The sequence below is a fragment of the Oryzias latipes genome, chromosome 17 (assembly GCF_053564925.1).
Source record: "Oryzias latipes strain Hd-rR chromosome 17, Olatipes_Hd-rR_3.1".
Taxonomy (NCBI): domain Eukaryota; kingdom Metazoa; phylum Chordata; class Actinopteri; order Beloniformes; family Adrianichthyidae; genus Oryzias; species Oryzias latipes.
The window spans coordinates 14,546,913-14,566,687 of record NC_136253.1 but is presented as its reverse complement, the minus strand read 5'-3'; the positions used below and the strand labels follow the sequence as shown (position 1 = coordinate 14,566,687).

At 40.3% G+C, this 19,775-nt stretch overlaps 2 protein-coding genes across 2 annotated transcripts; both read right to left on the bottom strand.

The window, feature by feature from the left end:
* Positions 1 to 590: 590 nt before the first annotated feature.
* LOC101168490 (uncharacterized) lies at positions 591 to 7,639 on the bottom strand. Its single transcript, XM_023965669.2, has 3 exons — positions 7,522 to 7,639; positions 4,207 to 4,375; positions 591 to 3,486 (listed from the first exon to the last, which is right to left on the bottom strand). The coding sequence occupies exons 2-3, from the start codon at positions 4,346 to 4,348 to the stop codon at positions 1,454 to 1,456; spliced, it is 2,175 nt and encodes a 724-aa protein (XP_023821437.2). The 5' UTR covers positions 4,349 to 4,375; positions 7,522 to 7,639; the 3' UTR covers positions 591 to 1,453.
* A 4,907-nt stretch (positions 7,640 to 12,546) lies between these two features.
* On the bottom strand, positions 12,547 to 17,937 carry puf60a (poly-U binding splicing factor a). The gene is made up of 11 exons (XM_023965671.2): positions 17,759 to 17,937; positions 16,303 to 16,404; positions 16,030 to 16,116; positions 15,873 to 15,923; positions 15,260 to 15,421; positions 15,080 to 15,172; positions 14,743 to 14,956; positions 14,435 to 14,625; positions 14,220 to 14,331; positions 13,608 to 13,846; positions 12,547 to 13,501 (listed from the first exon to the last, which is right to left on the bottom strand). The coding sequence occupies exons 1-11, from the start codon at positions 17,777 to 17,779 to the stop codon at positions 13,202 to 13,204; spliced, it is 1,572 nt and encodes a 523-aa protein (XP_023821439.1). The 5' UTR covers positions 17,780 to 17,937; the 3' UTR covers positions 12,547 to 13,201.
* Between the last annotated feature and the right edge of the window lie 1,838 nt (positions 17,938 to 19,775).

Below are 19,775 nucleotides of genomic sequence, written 5' to 3'. Positions count from 1 at the left end.
ATGTGAACACTTTTTATTCATGTTTATCACAGACATTCAACCAACATGCATGAAAGAGAAAACAAGCGTTAAAGCCCAATCAAACTCACAATGAATACACAATTACCCCAAACCACTTTGACCAATGCAATCATGTTTTTTCACGCTACACGATTTGAAAAATAAACCCAATTCATTTTGATGAGAGTTTCCTCGATTATTCACCTTGATAGTCTTCTTGACGACCCGAGTGAACACCCCCCCTTCCCAAACACTCACACTAACCCTAGAAAACTTGAATCTTCTGCATCTTTATTTTTTAAAGTAATAACCAATGATGAATGGTTTAACCATTTTCATCCATGTTGAGGAATACATTTCTTTTTCCGTTTTTAGGGTGACAGCTTCCATGTTTAAGCCCGTTCATTGTTTTAAAGCAGTTCAACAGCAATCAAGCAAAGGTCTGAAAGCATGCAGCCTTTCAGGTGAATATTGTTCCACAGTCAGAAATCAGTGGCTGCTTTTTTATGCTCTGAAATAATCAGGTTACATTAAGCTTTCTGAAAACTCAGGCAAACTAAAAGCCTAATTACAATCTAGAGATGACACGATTTTATTTAAATGGGTGCAGCGAAATTATGAATGTTTATGTTTTTCAATTTCAAGAATGAATATTTATTATAAATGTGATACACACTTCTGCATTAAAAAAAAGTCAGCGAATTTAAATATATGTAAACATTTAAAACACCTGTAAAATGTTTTCTTTTTCAGTTCTTTTAGAGACAGAATGATGTCAGAGAGCGACTTGCTGCAAAGCATGACTTTGTTTGTGGTTGAAGCTGCTGCACACGGTCCTGTTCAACAACCTGAACGTCCCCCACAAACCAGGTTACTTAACCACACGGCACCGTGCCCGTCTGTCAGAGGAGACGGTTTGAATTCAGTGCAGATGGAAGGTCTCAATATCACAAAGCTCCTCTTCAGGGCTGCAGGTCTCAGTTATTATTAGTGCTTGTCGAGCAGTAAATGTTGATGTATGGCACAGCAACACTAGATAGAACCAGTTTAATTATGATTAACCAAGATAAAGTGTCATTCAGAACTTCCAGTACAGATTAACGAGCACAATTCACAACAGATTACATGGATTATGATCCAATCAGGAAAACAGACAGGAACAAAAGCCAAAATCAAATTACGTTTTTACATAAACATTGGGAAGACTTTAATTGTTGTGTCTGCTCTTTCTGTTTCTCCATTGCCACATCGCCATTGACGGTGAACTTTTATGAAAGAAGCCTGCACAGCAAACTCTTTATTTGTAGAATTAAAATTCCCCCCTCTTGCGTTGTGTAATCTGGATGTACAATTGTAGTGCATGATTTTGCCCTGAGAGAGACTCTGGATGAGAAAGAACGCCTCGAGGCCTTCCAGGACTCCAGTCTGAGTGTGTTTTCTGAGTGTGTGCCGTTCAAACTACTCTTAGTGCTGAACTCTTTCCCACATCTTCCACAAACCGCTTGTTATCCGTGTGGATTCTCATGTGTGCTTTCAAACTACTACCACAGCTCAAACTTTTCCCGCAGGTGTTGCATACGTAGGGGTTTTCACCTGTGTGGCTTCTTGTGTGGACGGTCAGCAGGTATTTAGTAGAGAAACTCTTCTGACACGTCATGCAGGAGTGCTGCCTGTCGGCTGCGTGTGTGTGCATGTGGCTTAACAAATTGCTGCTACTTTTGAAGCTTTTGCCGCACGTGCCGCAGACGAAGGGCCTGCTTCCCGTGTGGACTCTCATGTGGTTGGTCACACCGCTGCTGCGGGTGAATGCTTTTCCACACAAGTCACAAGGAAAGGGCTTTTCGCCTGTGTGGGTCCTCTTGTGGACAGTCAAGGCATAGGTTTTGTTGAAACTCTTCCCACAGGTTGTACAGCGGTACGGCCGGCTGTCTGTGTGCATCCTCATGTGAATGGTCAAACTAGACTTATTGGTAAAGCTTTTAGCACACGTTTGACAGGAAAATGGCCTTTCGCCGCTGTGAATCCTCATGTGAGCATCAATGCTGTGTTTTGTGCGAAACCTTGTACCGCACATTTCACAAAAGTAGGGCTTTTCGCCCGTGTGGGTTTTCACGTGGACCTGCAGAGAGCGCTTCAAACTGAAACTTTTGCCACACGTTTGGCAGGAAAAGGGCCTCTCACCTGAGTGGGTTGTCATGTGATCCTTTAAAATGCATTTCAAAGAGAAACTTTTGCTGCATGTCGTGCAGGAAAAAGGACGCTCTCCGGTGTGGGTTCTCATGTGGACGGTCAGAGCACGGCTTGCAATGAAGTGTTTGCCACAGACCTCACATGAAAAAGGCTTCTGGCCCGAGTGAGTTTTGAGGTGAAAGGTCAAACTGCCACTATGACGAAACCTTTTTCCACACTTTTCGCAGGAGTACGGTCGCTCACTTGAGTGCACTTTAGTGTGAGCAGTCAAACTTTGGTTACAACTGAAACTCTTGTGACAGGTTTTACAAGAAAATGGCTTCTCGCCCGTGTGGATTCTCATGTGGTCGGTCAGCCTACTTTCAATGAAAAATCCTTTTCCACACAGTTTACAGGAAAATGTTTTTTTTCCAGAGTGAACTTTCATGTGCAAAGACAGGCTTCCTTTATGCCTGAAGCTTTTTCTGCAGATGGTGCAGGTGAAAGGCTTCTCACCTGTGTGAATCCTCATGTGAATTTTCAGGCTTTGGTTACAGCTGAAGCCTTTGCTGCATGTTTCACAGAAGTACAGCCTGTGGCCCGTGTGAGTTCTCATGTGAATCGTCAAAGCTTTGCTGCAGCTGAAAGCCTTTTCACAGCTAGTGCAGGAATGGGGCCTCTCCCCTGTGTGACACCTCCGGTGGATGGTCAGACTGCTGCTGCTGGTGAAACTTTTGCCACAGGTCTCGCAAGAATACGGACGCTCACCCGTGTGGGTCCTCATGTGAATCTTCAGAACACTGGTAACAGAGAAGCCTTTACCACAAACCTTACAGTGATGTGGCGTCTCGCCAGTGTGGATCCTCATGTGAACAGTCAAATCACTGCTTTGTCTGAACCCTTTTCCACAGCTTTCACAACTGTAAGGCCTCTCCCCCGAGTGGATCATGAGATGACGTTTGAGATGGGAATTGTACTTAAAATTTTTCCCACAAACATTACATGACAAAGACTTCCCATTCATGTTGGTATTTCCTGAAGAGCTGCTTAGATTGCTGTCTCTACAATGTCTCCTGTCCACCTTTAGTTGAACGTTTACCACCGACTCAGATAAGATGCGTTGCTTTTCTTTCGTGACTTGGCTCTCAGCTGCAAAGAGGAGCTTCTCATTGCTTGGTTCTGGATCAAGGTCATCACCTTTCTGCTTCGGTTTTTTATTATTTTCCAGGTCTGGTTCCTTCTGATTTAGACTGAAATTACTCCTCTGGTTGCAAATGTATTGATCAGTTTGAACCTCTTCACATATTTGTGGCTGATCTGTAAGGACAAAAGGTCACACAGAGTGTGAAGGTAAAAACAAGTTTCTTGCACCTGGAAACAGGAAGCCATCCCCCCAAATGATTGTTAAAGAAATGAAAGGAAATGGATCCCTACCCCAATGATTACAAACCTGCAGGACCTCAGTTTCAAATTCTTATTGTGTCTATTTCTCAAATACATCCATTTTTAAACAAAGTAAAGTACTCTTTTAGAAATGCAAAGGTTATCCAAGTTTCTACTTCGCTCACACAAGCATTTGCTGCATGACTGGGTCTTTTTAGTGAAATCTGCCCCTACATGCAAGTTTGAACATTTTCTTTACATATTTGAGGCTGTGAAAAGGACAAAAGATAAGAGAAGGTGTGAAGAAAAAAACTTTTATGCATTTTGAACTTAGAAATTCATTCACCCCAACTAATAAATGAGGAAATAAAAAGGAAACTCATTTCAAAAACCTGCATGACCTCAGTGTCAACTGGGTCTTATTTCCAGATGAGTCCTGGTTTAAACAAAGTAAACAACTTATTTGCATAATAACGTAAAACAATGCAAAGATTTTCCAAATTTTAAACTTCCCTCACACAGGTAATTGCAGCATGACAGGTTAAGCATGTCTACCTTTCCTTTGTATTGCCATCTGCCCCGACATGCAGGCTGATTTTATTAGACCAGCTTCTCTGCCACAGCTGTCATCAGCACCACTTGCAGTTTGCTTACCTATTTTTTGTAACTTTAAAACAGGCATCCTGATGATCATCTGCTGTTGATGTGGATGTCCAGTCTCTTTCTGTTGTTCCTTGTTTTGGGGAGTTTCAGGTTCATTTTGCTCCTGATCAAAGTGATCTGATGACCTCCCCATCCATGCAGGTCTCCTGCAGCAGCGGATCTATTATAGAAAAAACATTACAGATAAGATCTAAAGGTGAGGCACATTTAATTCACGTAATTACCACATCGAATTCAATTTTTTTCCAAGGAGGAAAAATGAGAAGGATGAAAAATATCAATTGGTTTGCTGAAGGAGCAGGGAGGGAAGAAAACACTGCACAAGAGCAAAATGTGGTACCAAACAGACTGTGCCTGAACCTTACAGTTCTAAAATAAAATACAATTGTACCGTTTACTGAAACTCTGGCACCTCATGGTACAGAAACGACAAGCTGAAGATCATTACATTTGTATATTATAATTCTTTCTGGTGTTATGAAAGCTACTGTTAATCTGCTGTGTGCCTCTTAACCGCAGGACCAGAAAGAAAAAGCACACTACTCCAATTATGAAATCTTTGAACTGGCTCCCAGTCAGATTTAAGATCGATTTTAGGATTATTTATTTTATAAATGTCTAAATAGACTTTGACCTTAGTTTTTATCAGAAGTACTGTTAGTTTATGTCCCTCCCAGAGCCCTCATGTCCAGGTCTGCTGATGTTCCCCAAGGTCAGAACCAAAAACGGCGAGGCCACATTCCGGCACCGCGGGCCTCGCCCATGGAACGGCCTGTCTGAGGATGTGAGGGCTTCATCCAATGTGAAGGTTTTTAAGAAAAAACATAAAACTCCAGATGTAACTTTTTCTGTTAGCTACTTTTTAAATTTGCTTATGTTTTAGCTTGATTTCATGGTCTGTTTTTGTACAATGTGTATGAGTGTTGGGGAGCTTTTATCAGGATTACCGTACTTTTATTTATTAATTTGTTTGTCTATTTACTTATTCATGTGTTTAATGTACAGCATTTTGAGGTGTTCTGCAACAGAAAAAGTGTTCTATAAATAATTAAATTTGAATTTTATCCTTCTGGTTGAATCTAAAAAATAACCAAAATCATAAATTATACATTTGAAATGACAGAAACAGAAAAAAATTACCCCATTTCTGTTACGCTTCATTAAAACGCTGCTTACTTCGTTTAGCTACAAGCAGTTTTTAAATTTGCTCTTGTTTTAACATGATTCAATATGATTTACTTTAAATTAACGCTTCGCGTCGGGCGGTTCAGTCTTCCATGGCGTGCGTTAATGTCTGATTATGCACCCTTCATCTGCCATTATCTCTTACATAAACTCAAAGCACAGAATAGAATCAATTCCAAAATTCTCTTCCAATTTGACAAACTTGTTTGACAGTTAATTCTCCCCATGGAAAACAAAAGTTGCAGCACTACAACATTTGAGTTATAGACGGATTTACATAATGCTGTTTTACATCCTGTCTGAAATAAAAAGACTTTTTATCTCATCCTCATCATGAGTTAGGCTGACTTCTTTTATTTTATCTTCCTAACTTTTTATCTGACAGGATGTAAAAAAGGTTTGTTGACACGACATTATATCACACAAAAATAAAAGTGTATAGCAGTGGAAGCAGTTCACAGAGAAGGAAGTATATTGCCGCCATTGAGATGAAGAGACGCCATGAAGGGATTAACATGAAGTTTAGCCCTGGAGATCCCACAGGGTCATATTTGACACTCGTTTTTTTTTTTGGTCTTTGTTTGTTTTTTGATTTTTATTTTACTTTTTCCTGTTTTTTTATTTTTATGTTTTTATTAATAGTTATTTGGCTGCTGTTAATTGCTGCTTCCCAAAATGAACAAACAAAAACCAAATTTTTTTCATTTACTTTAAAAGTCCTGGAGAAAATTATTGTTGGGTTCTGCAGGTTTAAGTAGCTGGGAAGACAAAGTACAGCCTAAAGGGAACTTAATTTTCCATGTAAGATAAAAATGGAATATTTTCCAGTCATCTCTATTGTTTTTTGTCTCACAGGAGCTGATTTTTTTTATTAACATTTGTTTTTATTTTCATTTAGTGAAGCATCACTAAACTCCCCTCATAGTTTTGTTTTGATCAGCAGTTACTTAGAAATGAGAACCGTCATCAGTTTTAAGACATTAATAATGAATGTTTTCATTGAAATTTTTCTGAGTTCTGAGTTTCTTTGTCTTCGTTTTCCTCCCCTTTTTGTGTTACTACTGTACCCTGTTGTGTTTTTCTTTTCTTGGCCAAAATGTAAAGGATTTTTGTCGGGTTTAAATTGTGGGTTTTGTTTGTTACTGCTGTTGAGGAGGACAAGCAGAAGTGCATTAAGAAACCGAAGCACAACATCTTTACACATTTTTATCACAAAATACATTTTGTATGTTTGTATAAAAGTATAATGCTGTATATAATTTGATAATAAACGTCTAGTAACAATGCAATAATGTCAAGGTAATTACGGCACTTTAAGACTTTTTAAGAGCTCTGCTGTCGTTTCTAGTAAAGACTCAAGAATTGCTGTATTGCTGAACAACATGCTTAGACGTAAACACATTTGATAGTATTTTAAAGTGGCATTGGATATTTTACATTTTAATAAAACATGGTAATGATGAAAAAAAATAAAAAAAAAAAGAAATTTTTACCCCAACGCTCCCTTTCATCATGTAAAGCTAGTCTGCTCTGTAAACCAATGATTAGTGTATTGAACACGGAACTTAAAGAAAAAATTGTCCTTATATTTGCCATTCTACTTTGACGTTTTTCTTTTTAAGGTTAAAATTTGACTAATTCATTAATTGTTTACTTTGTAACTGTTTTGTTCTTATTTTTCTCATTTCATTTGTTGTCATTGGTTGTCATTTTCTGCAACCATTTATGCTTTTTTAAATGAATCATGTTTCATTTTTGACACTTTCTGCCAATTCTCTTTTCTTTATCATGGATAATTTTATTTCATCGTAGATATTTACGTTTTGTCACGCAACTGAATGTCTTAAACTTGGGGAGAAAATCACAAATGTTCTTTTCTTTTCTTTCTTTTTCTTCTCCTTTATCAGTTTGAGACAACAACCTAAACACGTTTTGCGTTTGATTCTGTCCAGTTATGATTTTAGTTTTCTCTTAACCTTTAAATAAATACATAACCACAGACAAGAAAAAACATTTTGGATGCTAAAATAATAATAACATTGGTTTGTAAATGAGTACCAAAGAAGAAAACACATTTAAGTCATGTTTGTCTCAGCTTTTTGTCCCACCAGAGTTACTTACAGATTCTGTAGAAGTTGTTCTTCAGGTTCCAGCAGAGCAGCAGTTGTTTGCTTACAGGAGGGAAAGTTCTGTTTTAGTGTCTGGTTACAGCAGAAGAGGAACGGAGGCATGAACGGAGGTAAGCCTATATGTGAAGGGCGTAGCTCAACGGTAGAAAGACAATGTGCTGCTGAAGGAATTCCAATTCACAGTTGTCGCTTTTCTAGTTTATTTTTCTTCATTATGAAACCCATGAGTAACGAAAGTGCAGCTGACTGATGACATGCCTCACCTTAAAGGAATCCATGACAGTCAGAGTGTTTACTGGAACAATCATGAAGAGCAGAACTTAAAGACTCACTCTAATGAAAATGGTGTTTGTGGTGTTTCTAATATGTTCTTGATGCATTTTTTTTCCCAGGATGAAGGACACATATGAAGAAAACTAAGATTAAAACAGCATTTCTGAGTATTTCTGCTTTTACAGATGAGCAGACAAAAAATTGAGTTTGAAAAAGACTTTAGTTGTTTTCTACAAACTACAATCTGTGTGCCACAAGCTTCCTGCTCCGCTCCATTCTGATGCATCAACATCTAGACGACTAAATCCATGTCGGTTTTTTTAGCTCGTCAGAGCTGGCATCTGGCTCAATTCAAATGGATAGCTTCAATATTGCTCACCGTTTTTGTTGCACTACTAATATTAGGTTGGCGGTCTGAGGGGCTGTAAGCTTGCAGAGGAACAAGTGGATGATGGAAAATGAGTGCAGGTTTACTCACAACCAACAGTTCCACCCACAACTTGGAGGCGAATTTCTAAAGAACTCCTGTTGCCCATAGACAACCTGTGAATAGCTGCATAGACATCCAAATGCAGCATCTCAGGCGGGGACCGCTCCACCACAGCTAAGAGGTGATGCAGGTCCCCATCTAGAGCTGCAGTGGCTGAACAGCAGCTGACCCAGAGGGAGAGGTCCCAACTGAGGAAGCACTGGAAAATAAATAAAGAAAAGTAAATAAAAAATAAAATAAAAAAGGAGACTGAAAAAGTAAACATTGAAAAAAGCAATAAACAATAAAACACTGCTATAGGGTAAATTAAAACACGTAAAAATCTAGTGTAAGTTCTTAAAACAAAAGAAATAGAATAAAAATAAATAAAATAAATAAACAAATAGTGGTAGTAAAAATTAGCTAAAAGCCAGGTTAAAAAGATGGCTCTTGAGCCTTTTATTAAAAGCGTTAATGCTCTCTGCGGCCCTCAGGTCCTCTGGCAGACTGTTCCATAATCGGGGGCCATAGTGCTGAAATGCAGCCTCTCCATAGGTTTTAGTTTTTACAAACCGAACGGTTAACAGACCAGTGCCAGAGGATCTCAGGGTCTGCGAGGGTTCATACTTTACTAAAAGATCTGATAGATAAGAAGGCGCAAGACCGTTAAGAAATATAAAAACGGTTAAAAGTATCTAAAAATCAATCCTGAAGCATATGGGGAGCCAATGCAGGGATTTTAAAATTGGGTTGATGTGAGCCCGCCTCCTGGTCTTTTGCCCGTGGTCCTGACAGATCGGCCCGTTCCTTTGATGTCAGGAGTTCAGAGCAGAACTGTGGGTTTATATGCAAATTCAGCGAGCCCTGCAGATGCGTGTCTTTTCAGGACAGACATTCCAGTCACATCAGTTACTCTGACAGCAGATGCAGTGGTGCAGAATAATGTTACAGGATAGACTTGTTTGGTGAACCATTTTTATGTGCCTGTTGACAGACGGTTGGACTGCATCATCCTTAGAGGGTCTCTGAAAAGGCTTTGGCATCAAGTTTCAGGAAACTGATGATCAAATCTCTCTTCCATCTTCGTTTGGCTGGTGCTCAGAAAAGAAATGACATGTTGTCACCTTCTTTCCTTTCTGACGGGAGCTTTTCTGTTGATTAATTTACGTTAAGTTATATAGAGAAAACAGCAGCGATGCTCAGGTGAACACGGCTTTTTTAAAAATGTTACTAAATTAGTAACACATGCAGGTTATCTGTAGTGTTGTATGCGTTTGTGTTGTTTTTAGTGTCAGGTGTGTGAAAGCTTCATGAAGAAACATGAATCTGTTTCACCTTCAGTAATTTTCAGTTACTGTCACCTTCATTAGGGAATGTTTAAGAGTGCCAAGTTCCCTCTCTATGGAGTTGATGAAGATGATAAAAGGCTTCACTGCACAGCGAGATCTCTGCAAAATCAATTTTCGTGATCCTTGTTACTTCATGTATGTTGAAAATCTAATTAATTTTTATTTTCATAATCTTCATATAAAATATTATTTCATATTTTCATAAAGATAAAGTATCCTTACAAAAACTCTTTTTCGAGGGTTCAGACTCAGACCTGAGGACACTAAAACGGGACAAACCCAGCAGTTCTTCCATCTCACATGTCTCAGGAGTTTTACTTTTTTATTTATTCGTTTAATTAGCATCACTTGCCATACAAAATAAAACTGAACAAAATTCTCAAGGTAACTGAATTACAAAAAAGAAAACCAAAAATAGGATAAACAGCTAAATTAACAAATAATTGTAGTTAACAATCAGGCAAAGATCTTACATTCTCGTTCCACTAATTATTTTTCTTATAAAGAGTCAGTGCTTCATTTTGTGAGAACAACTAGACCATTCAGGACCAGAACACAAAGATCAGTCATGTGAAAATGTTCACACTGATTCAGAAAGTAGACGTACCGCTGATAGATGACAATATAATAATTGCAGTCTGTTTGTACATCCTCATAAAAGAAGAAAAAAACCTGACCTGCTGGATGTCTGCTCACACAGAACCTTTCTTAACTTGAATGACATTAAAACTGCCTTTATAGGGACTATCCAAAATCTAATCAGGGTTTCAATAAAAAAAGATTAACTGGAGTGTTTCTGTCCTTTTGTCTTTTTTATGCTGCTGACTGACATAAGTTCAGCTGAAGGGGAAAAAAAAGGCTCCGTTCAAGACAAAACATTTTTCATTGAGTTACTCTCAAACCATCTGCCCTGAGATCAAAGTCAACGCCCAGACAAACTGGAGCTGATCACAATGGCTTCAGTCAGCACTAGTTCTTTCAGTTAAAGAAGCTTGGATGAAGGAAAACCTTCACGGATTCAGTTAAAGAGACAAAAAAAACTAGATGCAACCAAACCTTCATGGATTTTTTTAAATATATACCAGATTATTATGGCTTTTTGAGCAGCTGACATCAGTAAAAACTCATTCACCCTTGAAGCATTGTGGAAATGCGACGCCTTCAATATCTCCCAAGAATAATCTTGTAATTTGTCTAAAAAAAAAATTGGTATTGCCCAGATTTCATTATGAACTTGGTGAGGTTTTTTTTTTTACAAAAAAAAGTAACTTGAACTCTTCTGTCCTCTGCTGGTCAATATTATACACTGCTTAAATCTATAGGATCAATTTTTCTAAAGCTCATGATAACAGTAAAAGTGACCCCTGATTGTGGCCACATGTTAGGAAAGTTACCCAAATCTGTGACAGCACAGTTTTTACATCCTATCTCCAAGTCTCAGGACAAACAGGTGCAGAGGAGGCTCTGTGACGCCCTCACCTGCACAGCTGTGAAGTTAAAGGATAGGACCGTCAGGATTGGTGGACTTTATGTCATAACAGAAATTATACAAATGTATGGCGTTCTGAACACATTCTGATATGTGCAAACAAAAACATTTCTATACTGGTTGTGCCTTTAAGCAGCACTGCCTGATACTTGACACAAAAATCCCATATAAGATACCGGTATTTATAATCTCATGTTTTTTTTTAATGATGTGATTCCGACATATATTATGTAAGATTTGTCAACTTGTGCAATTACTTGTTTTCAAAGGATCCGGTTTTTTTGGGAGGTCAGAAATCTTTAAACAAACTGCAAAAACACATTTTTTGGCTTACTTTATTTGTTTGCAGAGAATTTCTTAAAAAGAAAAAAAAAAAGTCCCAGAGTTTGGATGCTCCACAGCAGATTTGACAACATTTCCTCATCCTAACATTTTCTAAATAGCATCTGGTTCACCTGGTTATGGTTCCTTAGTCTGTGTTTCACAATCAGAGATGTACATTTAAGGGGGGCTCATTTTTGTTTAATGGTAAAGTCTTTCATAAACAAAGACTATTCTATGGCCCTAAACATTTGAGCTAACAACTACCATGTTACTTTGTGAAGTTTCGGTGTAAAAAAGTGAATTATTATATATTAGTGTGTAATATTTCAATAAAAATATATTTAAAATAAATTATGTGGACAAAACTCAGCATTTAGACAGTAAAGATCTTTTGCATGAGTTAATTCTGTTCAACTATACTTTATTTTATATTTAAGGCAGAATTGAACATTTTTATGTACACTATCCCTCCAATTAAAAGCCGTTAAACGGAATTTTTCAGCAGGAGATTCAGTCATTGGTCCAACTCTGAAAGTGCTGCATGTGAAAGCAAAGCAACCAAACGGAGAGGTAAACTTATCAGCAATTCTGTTTAGAACAGTCTGTTCAATCTACAGCGACCTTTCTCTCTGGGTTATTCGGTCTGCACCTTGATGCCTTTCATTGGTTTGCTGGGTGTAAAACCTTGGCAGCTTTGAAAGCTCATCTCAACTCAGGTCAGTCTAAAAAACGATGGGTTTTGTCACCTGGTGAGATTCAAAGCTCAGAAAAGCAGAAGTAAAACCAAAAGAGAGTGAGCAACATAGGAAGAACAAAGCTGAGACCACACAGAAAAGTTGGACAACAGCTTAAAGGTCAACGTGGTGAAGAGGTTATGGTCTTATGACAGGACTAGCAGAACCAACCTTTTCTCTAATTTGGCTTTTTTTGCCTCTTCTGGATCAGATATTTTTAAGACAGACACTTTTATCTCCTTCAACAGACAACGGAAGCAGTGAAGGCGAACTGCCTCACCTTCAGAACCAATACTCACCTGAAGCCAAACGCCTTCTCCAGAAGTTACCAGAACCGTGGGCAAAGTGTTAGCTGATCAAACAGCAGCTTCACAGAAAGAAAAGAGCAAAAAAAAATGCTTTTATTCACAAATTATTCACAAATATATTTTAACCTTCATCACTGTGAGTGTGGTGCCGCTGCCTGGAACCTTTTCTCCAAGAATCCAGGATTCTGAGGATCAGTTTTGGCATGAGTGTAGTTCAGAGAACGTGAGACGCAGCACAGACCCCCTAAAGTCAGTCTGGGTATAAAAGCATCATTGCTGCCTTCAGGAACCTTCACTGCTGGGCTCTAAATGCCAAAAGCCTCAATGCAATGGCCAGAACCAGAACTTCCTGCTGACAGGAACGTTTTGTGCCGGAACCAAAACTGGATTTAGGAGCAGGAATGCAGCACCTGGCGGCGAGCAGGTGTGAATCTGGACCTGTGGAACCACAAAACTCCCTCTGCATGTTTCAGAGGCGGTGTAGGAAGGAGGGGGAGATTTGTAACAAAGTCCTTTCCTTCACCTGAGCAGTAACCGTGGTAACCGTGAGAACTTTGCTGCTTAAAAAAAAAGGGAGAGCAGGACAGACAACATAAAACATGACTTTGATGCTGCAGAGAAACCAGCCAAAGAGGAAGAGGAGACGTTTCCCTGAAGACAAACGCTATAAAAAAACAGGTTAGAAAGAGGCCACTATGCTACTCCCCATAGTCTCTGCTCCAGTTATTACGTGGACAAGTCACTGTTCTCAAAGCGTTCTTGGTCATAAACTTCTGCGACCACCTTCCGTCCTCCGAACCAGCGGTTGTTGAGTGCCTGAATAGCTCGGTTCATCTCCATGGCTTCACAGAACTCCACAAAGATTTTGACGATAATGTCTGCGTCGTCTTCCTCGCCCTGCCGCTCCTGGTAGATGATGACCCGCTTCACCTGGCCGTATTTACCGCACTCCTCCGTCACTTCCCCTTCCAGGTCGTCGTCGATGTCCTCGGGCCCAACCATGTTCCTCAGAACCATGACGGTGGACTGCAGACGGACAAAAAGGTGGACAAAGTCAGCTCACAGCAGGGGCTTCGCCAAAACCCCCATTCGTCTGCCGCTGCCTTGCTCCTGGGCGGAGCGTGGACCTCACCTCTCGTTTGCGCAGCAGCTTCCTCATCACCATGTGTCTGGCGCTGCTGCCGCTGATGCTCACGTGCTCCTGCTCGCTCAGGGGTTCCATGGCGCCGTCCAGCAGCGTCTCCTGCTGCCGCTCCTCCTCTTCCTTCTTCTTCTGCTCGACTCCCAGGGGAGCCGTTGCTGAAGGGGGCGTGGCCAACACGGGGTTCACCAAACCCACCTGAGGTAAGCCGTGTCGAGCTGGAGTCACCCCTAAAAAAAAACCAGAGGAATGGCGAGTCAGGCATTTTAAAAGACTGCAAAGTTTAGTCTAAAAAATAAAAAAATCATAAAATGTACATCTAAAACTAAACCTGCTGCCACAAAATAAATTGGAAAAACTGTAAACCTGAGTAACTTTAGGGTTGAATACTGAATAACAGGTTACTTTCATGCCCAAACAAACACGATTCCATTGATCCTTAAGTCAGTTTAGTATTCAGGGCTTTGTGAAATGTGGTGGCTGACGCGTCTCTTTACAACTCTGTGGTTCTGCAGACTAGACCCGGCTGTTAAAGTGCTGATGACTATGCCGGCACATTTCAGCAGGAAAGAACTACGCGTGGGTGGAATTGAGGACGTGTACCTGTGATTACGCCTGGGGCCTGGGCGGCCATGACAGCCTGAGGAAGTCCGAGCTGCTGGGAGAGGAGCGCCGGTCCAGCCAGCGCTCCCAGCATTGATGCTCCTATGGGATCCTAAAGCCAGCAAACACACTGCATCAATACAGAAGCAACGTGATGCAGAACTGCAGGAAATCTTTTGCAGAACGCCGCTGATGCTGGAGGCGGAGCTTCTTACGTGAGATGTGATCTTAGCGGTGGCGGCCGCAGCCGCAACAGCAGCCGCAGCAGGCAATCCTCCAGCAGTTGTTGGTGACAGGAGAGGCATGGGCGGAGTCACCGCCTTCCCCACCCGCAAGTACTGGCCCCCAAGATCAAACAGGTTCATTGAGGCGACGGCATCCAGAGACGACTGAGGCTTATCGTACTCTGAAAACCAAACATGCCACCCACATAGAGGAGCTGAAATCGGCTCAGACCCAAACCCAGAACCCCGTCAGCGCTGCCGAGGCTGGCAAAGGCAGCACGCAGACAAGCGGTGCTCACCAATGAAGCCGTAACCTTTGTGCCGGCCCGTCGTGGGTTCACGGGCCAACATGCAGGACTTGATCCTCCCGAATGCCTCAAAGACACTCTTGATGTCCTCGTCTGAAAGGTCGGGGTGCACTGAGGCCACGTAGATCCTGTTGAAGGCACGCGCTTCCTCTGCCAGCTGGTCAATGATTGGCTGAGCCTGACCGATGTTACTGGGCCTCCCCACCTGACAGACAAGAAAACTTCAACAACCTTCACATCCACAAGGTGATGTAGAGGCAGAAAACTAAAACACTAATAGACGTCTAAAAACCAGTCATTCTACCACATGGGGTGGATCTGGACTTACTTTAATGTTCCTTCCTCCTAGGACGACAGAATTCATCTGCTCTAAAGCCAGCTGAGCCGCTTCAGGCATCTCATACTCCACAAAGGCAAAGCCCTACAGGGACAATCAGGTAGATCAACAATCGGAGCTCATGGGGGGCAGACTGTGGAACTTTGGGGTAAAAGAAGAAACGAAGATCACCTTATGCTTCATGGTAACCGAGTCCCAGGACATGTCGATGCTTTTGATTGGTCCAAAAGGGGCGAAGGCCTGCCTGATGGTGTCCTCGCCCAGCTCATAGTAGATGGAGCCGACGTAAACGCGACACATGATGGCCAGAGCTCGCTGCCTCTGAGCCGCCACCTGGAAGCTCACAGCAAGCAGACGAAGAAGAAGAAGTGTGAGCCAGCAGCAGAGTGCCCCCTGTCTGCCAGGGAGGACATTTGCATCCAGACATTATTATTATTATTTTAGTTTTCCTTCCTCTCACTACAGCAGGAAAGCAAATCATCAAACTGGGTCACAGAGAGACAGAAGTACTGCCTGAAAGCGTCCTTGTTCAGACGCAGCCCCTGCAGCACAAGGTCAAGATTAACGTTAAAAAAAAAGAGACTGAATGATCTCATGAAGTGTGTTTTTTTCTTCTTTAATATGCATCTTTGAACAGCTGCAAATTAAGGAGTGCTTTATACTCCAGAAAATAGGGTATACAAAGTTCTTCCAACACACAGACACACAAACAGCAGACAGACAGGGAAGGTGCTAGTCTGAACACACAATTTTATGCCGTAACAGTTAGGAAAACACAACTCACCGACTGCAGAGGAGACAGAGCATCTCCTATACCCATGGTGAGCGACGCCATCTGAGAGACAGAGTCAAACCACACAAGACTCATCAGAAAAGCCAGCAGAGGAGGTTTCAGTTCTGAATCTTTCTCCTCCGTGCTCAGTCTTCACCAAAGCTCTTACCTGCAGGCTGGTGAACTGCTGCTGCTGCACCAGAGTCTGCTTCATCAGCACGCTCTTGATGCTCTGCTCCATTGCATACTTTTTTGCCTGCATGCAGGAAACAGCTGGTCACAACTCTGCAGCATCCAACGTTTGAACATCCTTCCAGGGGTTTCTGAGTGCTCAGCTGTTGTCAAATTTTGCCTCTACATCTCTACCAGCTAAACTCCATGGAAAAGTGTCTTTGCTGGACTGGTTTATGAGGAAATATTTTAAATCAGCCCTGTCTGTTACCCTCTGCAGCGCCTCCTGCTGGGTAGGGGTGAGTGGTGGCAGGCCCAGCTTGGTGGTTGTGGTGGTCCCCTGTCCATTCTCCATGACGAGAGCCGGCCCCCCCTGCAGACAGCAGCAGGTGATCAAAACAGATCGTAGTTTAATTGATTGATTGATGATCAAACATTAGCAAAACAAAGTGGAGAGGGATGTGGTCTGGGATGGATGTTGTCCAAACCGTCCAGTGACAGAAACCGCACACAGAAAGGTTTAAAGAAGAAAAAAGACAACAACCACTTATTTTCATTTAATTGATAATCCAGTTAACATGTAGTAAAAAATTTGACCATACTCTGATTTCTTGAATGATACAATTATTGACTTGATTAGTAGAAAGCATTTTTATTACAACCTTCATCTGACTTTGACATACAAAGACTTCTCCCCAATTATTACGTTACTTCCTGTGTGTATAAAGTTTATATGATTTAAATATAATTGCAAAAAAATAAGCCACTGGACGCAAATGATTGTGTTTTTAAGTGTATTTATTATCCATCTGCAAGTGGCTGGGATAGGCTCCAGCAGCCCCGAGACCCCGAAAGGGACAAAACGGAATAGAAAATGAATGAATGTTTTTAATAGAGCTATGGTCATTTCCATTTAATGGGATCAATAAAGTTTTATTCATTTGTATTCAAATTTTAACGTAAACATTACTTTACAATGAAAATATATTTGTATGCATTTGATGATTTCATCTGAATAAAGTTGTAACTTTAATAATAACAATGAACAGAAAATCTGTTTTTTTGCCTGGAGACAAATAAAAACATTAAAAAGACTTGTATAAAATGTGTTTTGTGGATTGGATTTGTTAATTGAAAATCAATTTTGATCGATAATTATTTTAGTTATCCAAGTACTCCAGTGACTTTTGTGACTTTAGTGACTTTGAAGAGACTCTGCCCCAACAGAAAGTGAGTTTTGGATCAGAACATCTGATCAGAGTTGCAGTAAATCTTTATACCCGTTACAAAAAGTCTCATTGAGATACAACACTCATGGAGAGAATCTGCTGTCATGGAGTTGTGTTTGGATCCGACACTCAGTTCACCAGTCAACTCTGTTCATTATCCAAAAAACCTCACGTGCAGCACTGAGTCTGCGCGGCACCAATCGTCGATCAGCTGCAATTAAACCCGACAAACCTGAAGTGAACCAGCAGGTGTGCACACCTGCATAGTTAAGGTGAGCATCCATTCAGAACTTTGGAGGATGTTTTCATGAGTCAGGCTCCGTCTCAGCCCAGACTGATGCTCTGCCTCCAGCCCGTCAGTTCTGTGTGTTTCAGGTACTCTGGGTTCAAAACTGATTCTGACAAAAACCATAGGAGGCTTCGGGCCTGCGCAGTGAGGCTGTTAGCGTTAGCTTAGCATGATGTATAGAAACCGGACCGACTGGTTTCGGGTCTTACCGCAGACACAGCCGCCGCCATACAGCTCCGGCCCGGCTCCGGCGCTCTCCGCTCCGGCTCTCAGAGTCCACAGTTCCACCGCTGAGGTCAGGTTTGCTGCTTTTCAGTGAGTTGCTGCTGTCTGCAGCCCCGACACCGCCGCTCCGCGCTACGTCACTTCCGGCGCATCTCATCGGTGTGAGGGGATTACACCGTAAAGCATTTCCAGTCTGTTTTCCTTTACATTTTTAAAACTTGCTTAAGTTCAACGTCTCTGAAACGAATTTAAATAAGCTTTTCCAACTAACACAATGCTCAGCACGTGATGGATGCTTATTCTTCTTAAATGCTTTTAAATTTAACTCCATTATATGACAGATATTCTTCAAAGTAACTAAAACCTTTCAAGTCTTTAAAACGGAAAGATTTTTACAGAAAAATGTAGAAAAACGAACAATGAAAGCCAAGCTCAGAAGTCTAGCTGACGATTTTCTCGGTATTTCTAATAATGGAGGAAACTTTGTTTTTTTTAATCAATTGCTTAAACTTGCAATTTTATCACTATTTGATGTTAAAAACAGGAAGCTGGAAACCACAGTGACAGTAACTTATTCAAGTCTGGATTCTGACAAAAGCCATTTTATTTTTCTGATTACAAACATGAACTTTTGTTTGGACTGATCGCAGTTCCAACAAAATGTATTTCTGCTGGACTTCAGTCTCTCATCTGAAAATTGAAGCATTGTTCAAGTTTCAGATCATTTCTCCAGCTGATTGTAAGACTTCCTTCAGCTACACAACATTTTGGTTTGTAGTAGGTTTAGTGGATGTCATCTGGACTTGATTTTAAAGTTAGAAGACATTTCACCTCTTATCCCCTAAACCTACTACAATGGAACCAACCTGGATGAATGAGAGTCTTCATAGACAACATTTTGGTTTGGTATTTTAAATTTGCTGGAAAAAATGTTCTCCCAAACGTTTCCTTCCGTTTTAAACACACGGTTTTTGACATCTTTTAAAGACAATGAAGACAACGGGATCTATTTCACTTAACTTAATTTTCATTCTGGCCACATTTTATTAATAAATGTAAATATACTAATAAAACATTTCCTGTCCGTTTTTATCAATGAAATTGAAAAGCATGCCAAATAAAAGTATGAGCTCGGAGAATTAAAAGACTTTAAAAAGATATTTGGCAAATACAATTAGAATAATTGGTGATTCCCTTTTTGCTCTCCATCTTTTAAGTTTGTGATTAATAGGAATATTCTCTGTAATATTTCTTTTTTTCCATTGATACTTTCTTCCTTTGGCCCCTTTGTTCATATTTGTTTGTGCTGTCATACTATGTATGGACGGTCAAGTTTGTTAAAAACAAAAAAAAAAAAATATTTTTAAGTTGGTTCAACTAGCACTCTGAAATGGACTTTTTGCTTTCTAGTACTAGTAATCCAGCAAACATACATGTTTAGGCTAAATATCGTAAAATCAGAGTTTATTCAGCCTATTTAGCACTAATTGTTTTAGCATTATGCTATTATTAAGATTTTGCTGTTTGCATTTTTGGTTTGTTTTTTAAAGCATTTTTCTTTTTAACATTTTATTGTTTTTATTTGAGATTATGAATTAATTATAATTGGTTAATGTTTTTTTAGAATTATGATAGCTCATGTTTAGATTGTGATTCTGCTGTTTTTAAAAACTAATGAGGCACAATGTCTTATTGTTAGTATTGTGTCTACTCATTAAAAGTATTTTTAAAATTCACGTTTTTTTTAAACATGAAATAAATTCAAGGATTATTGACCTGCTTGCTTTTCTATTTCTTTCTCTGTCTTCAAAAATACTTTGGCCTTTCTGCAACATTTACACCAAAGTCTCCAAACTTCCAGCTGGTTTTTCTTGTGTAACCAAAGATTCAGTCCGTCACCTCAGTAAAATCCCACCAGCAGAAGATGCAGGTCATTGTTCCCATGTCGGCTCAAACGTACTGTGATTCCACAGACTGCTGTTTCTAGTCTCCATTGTCTTC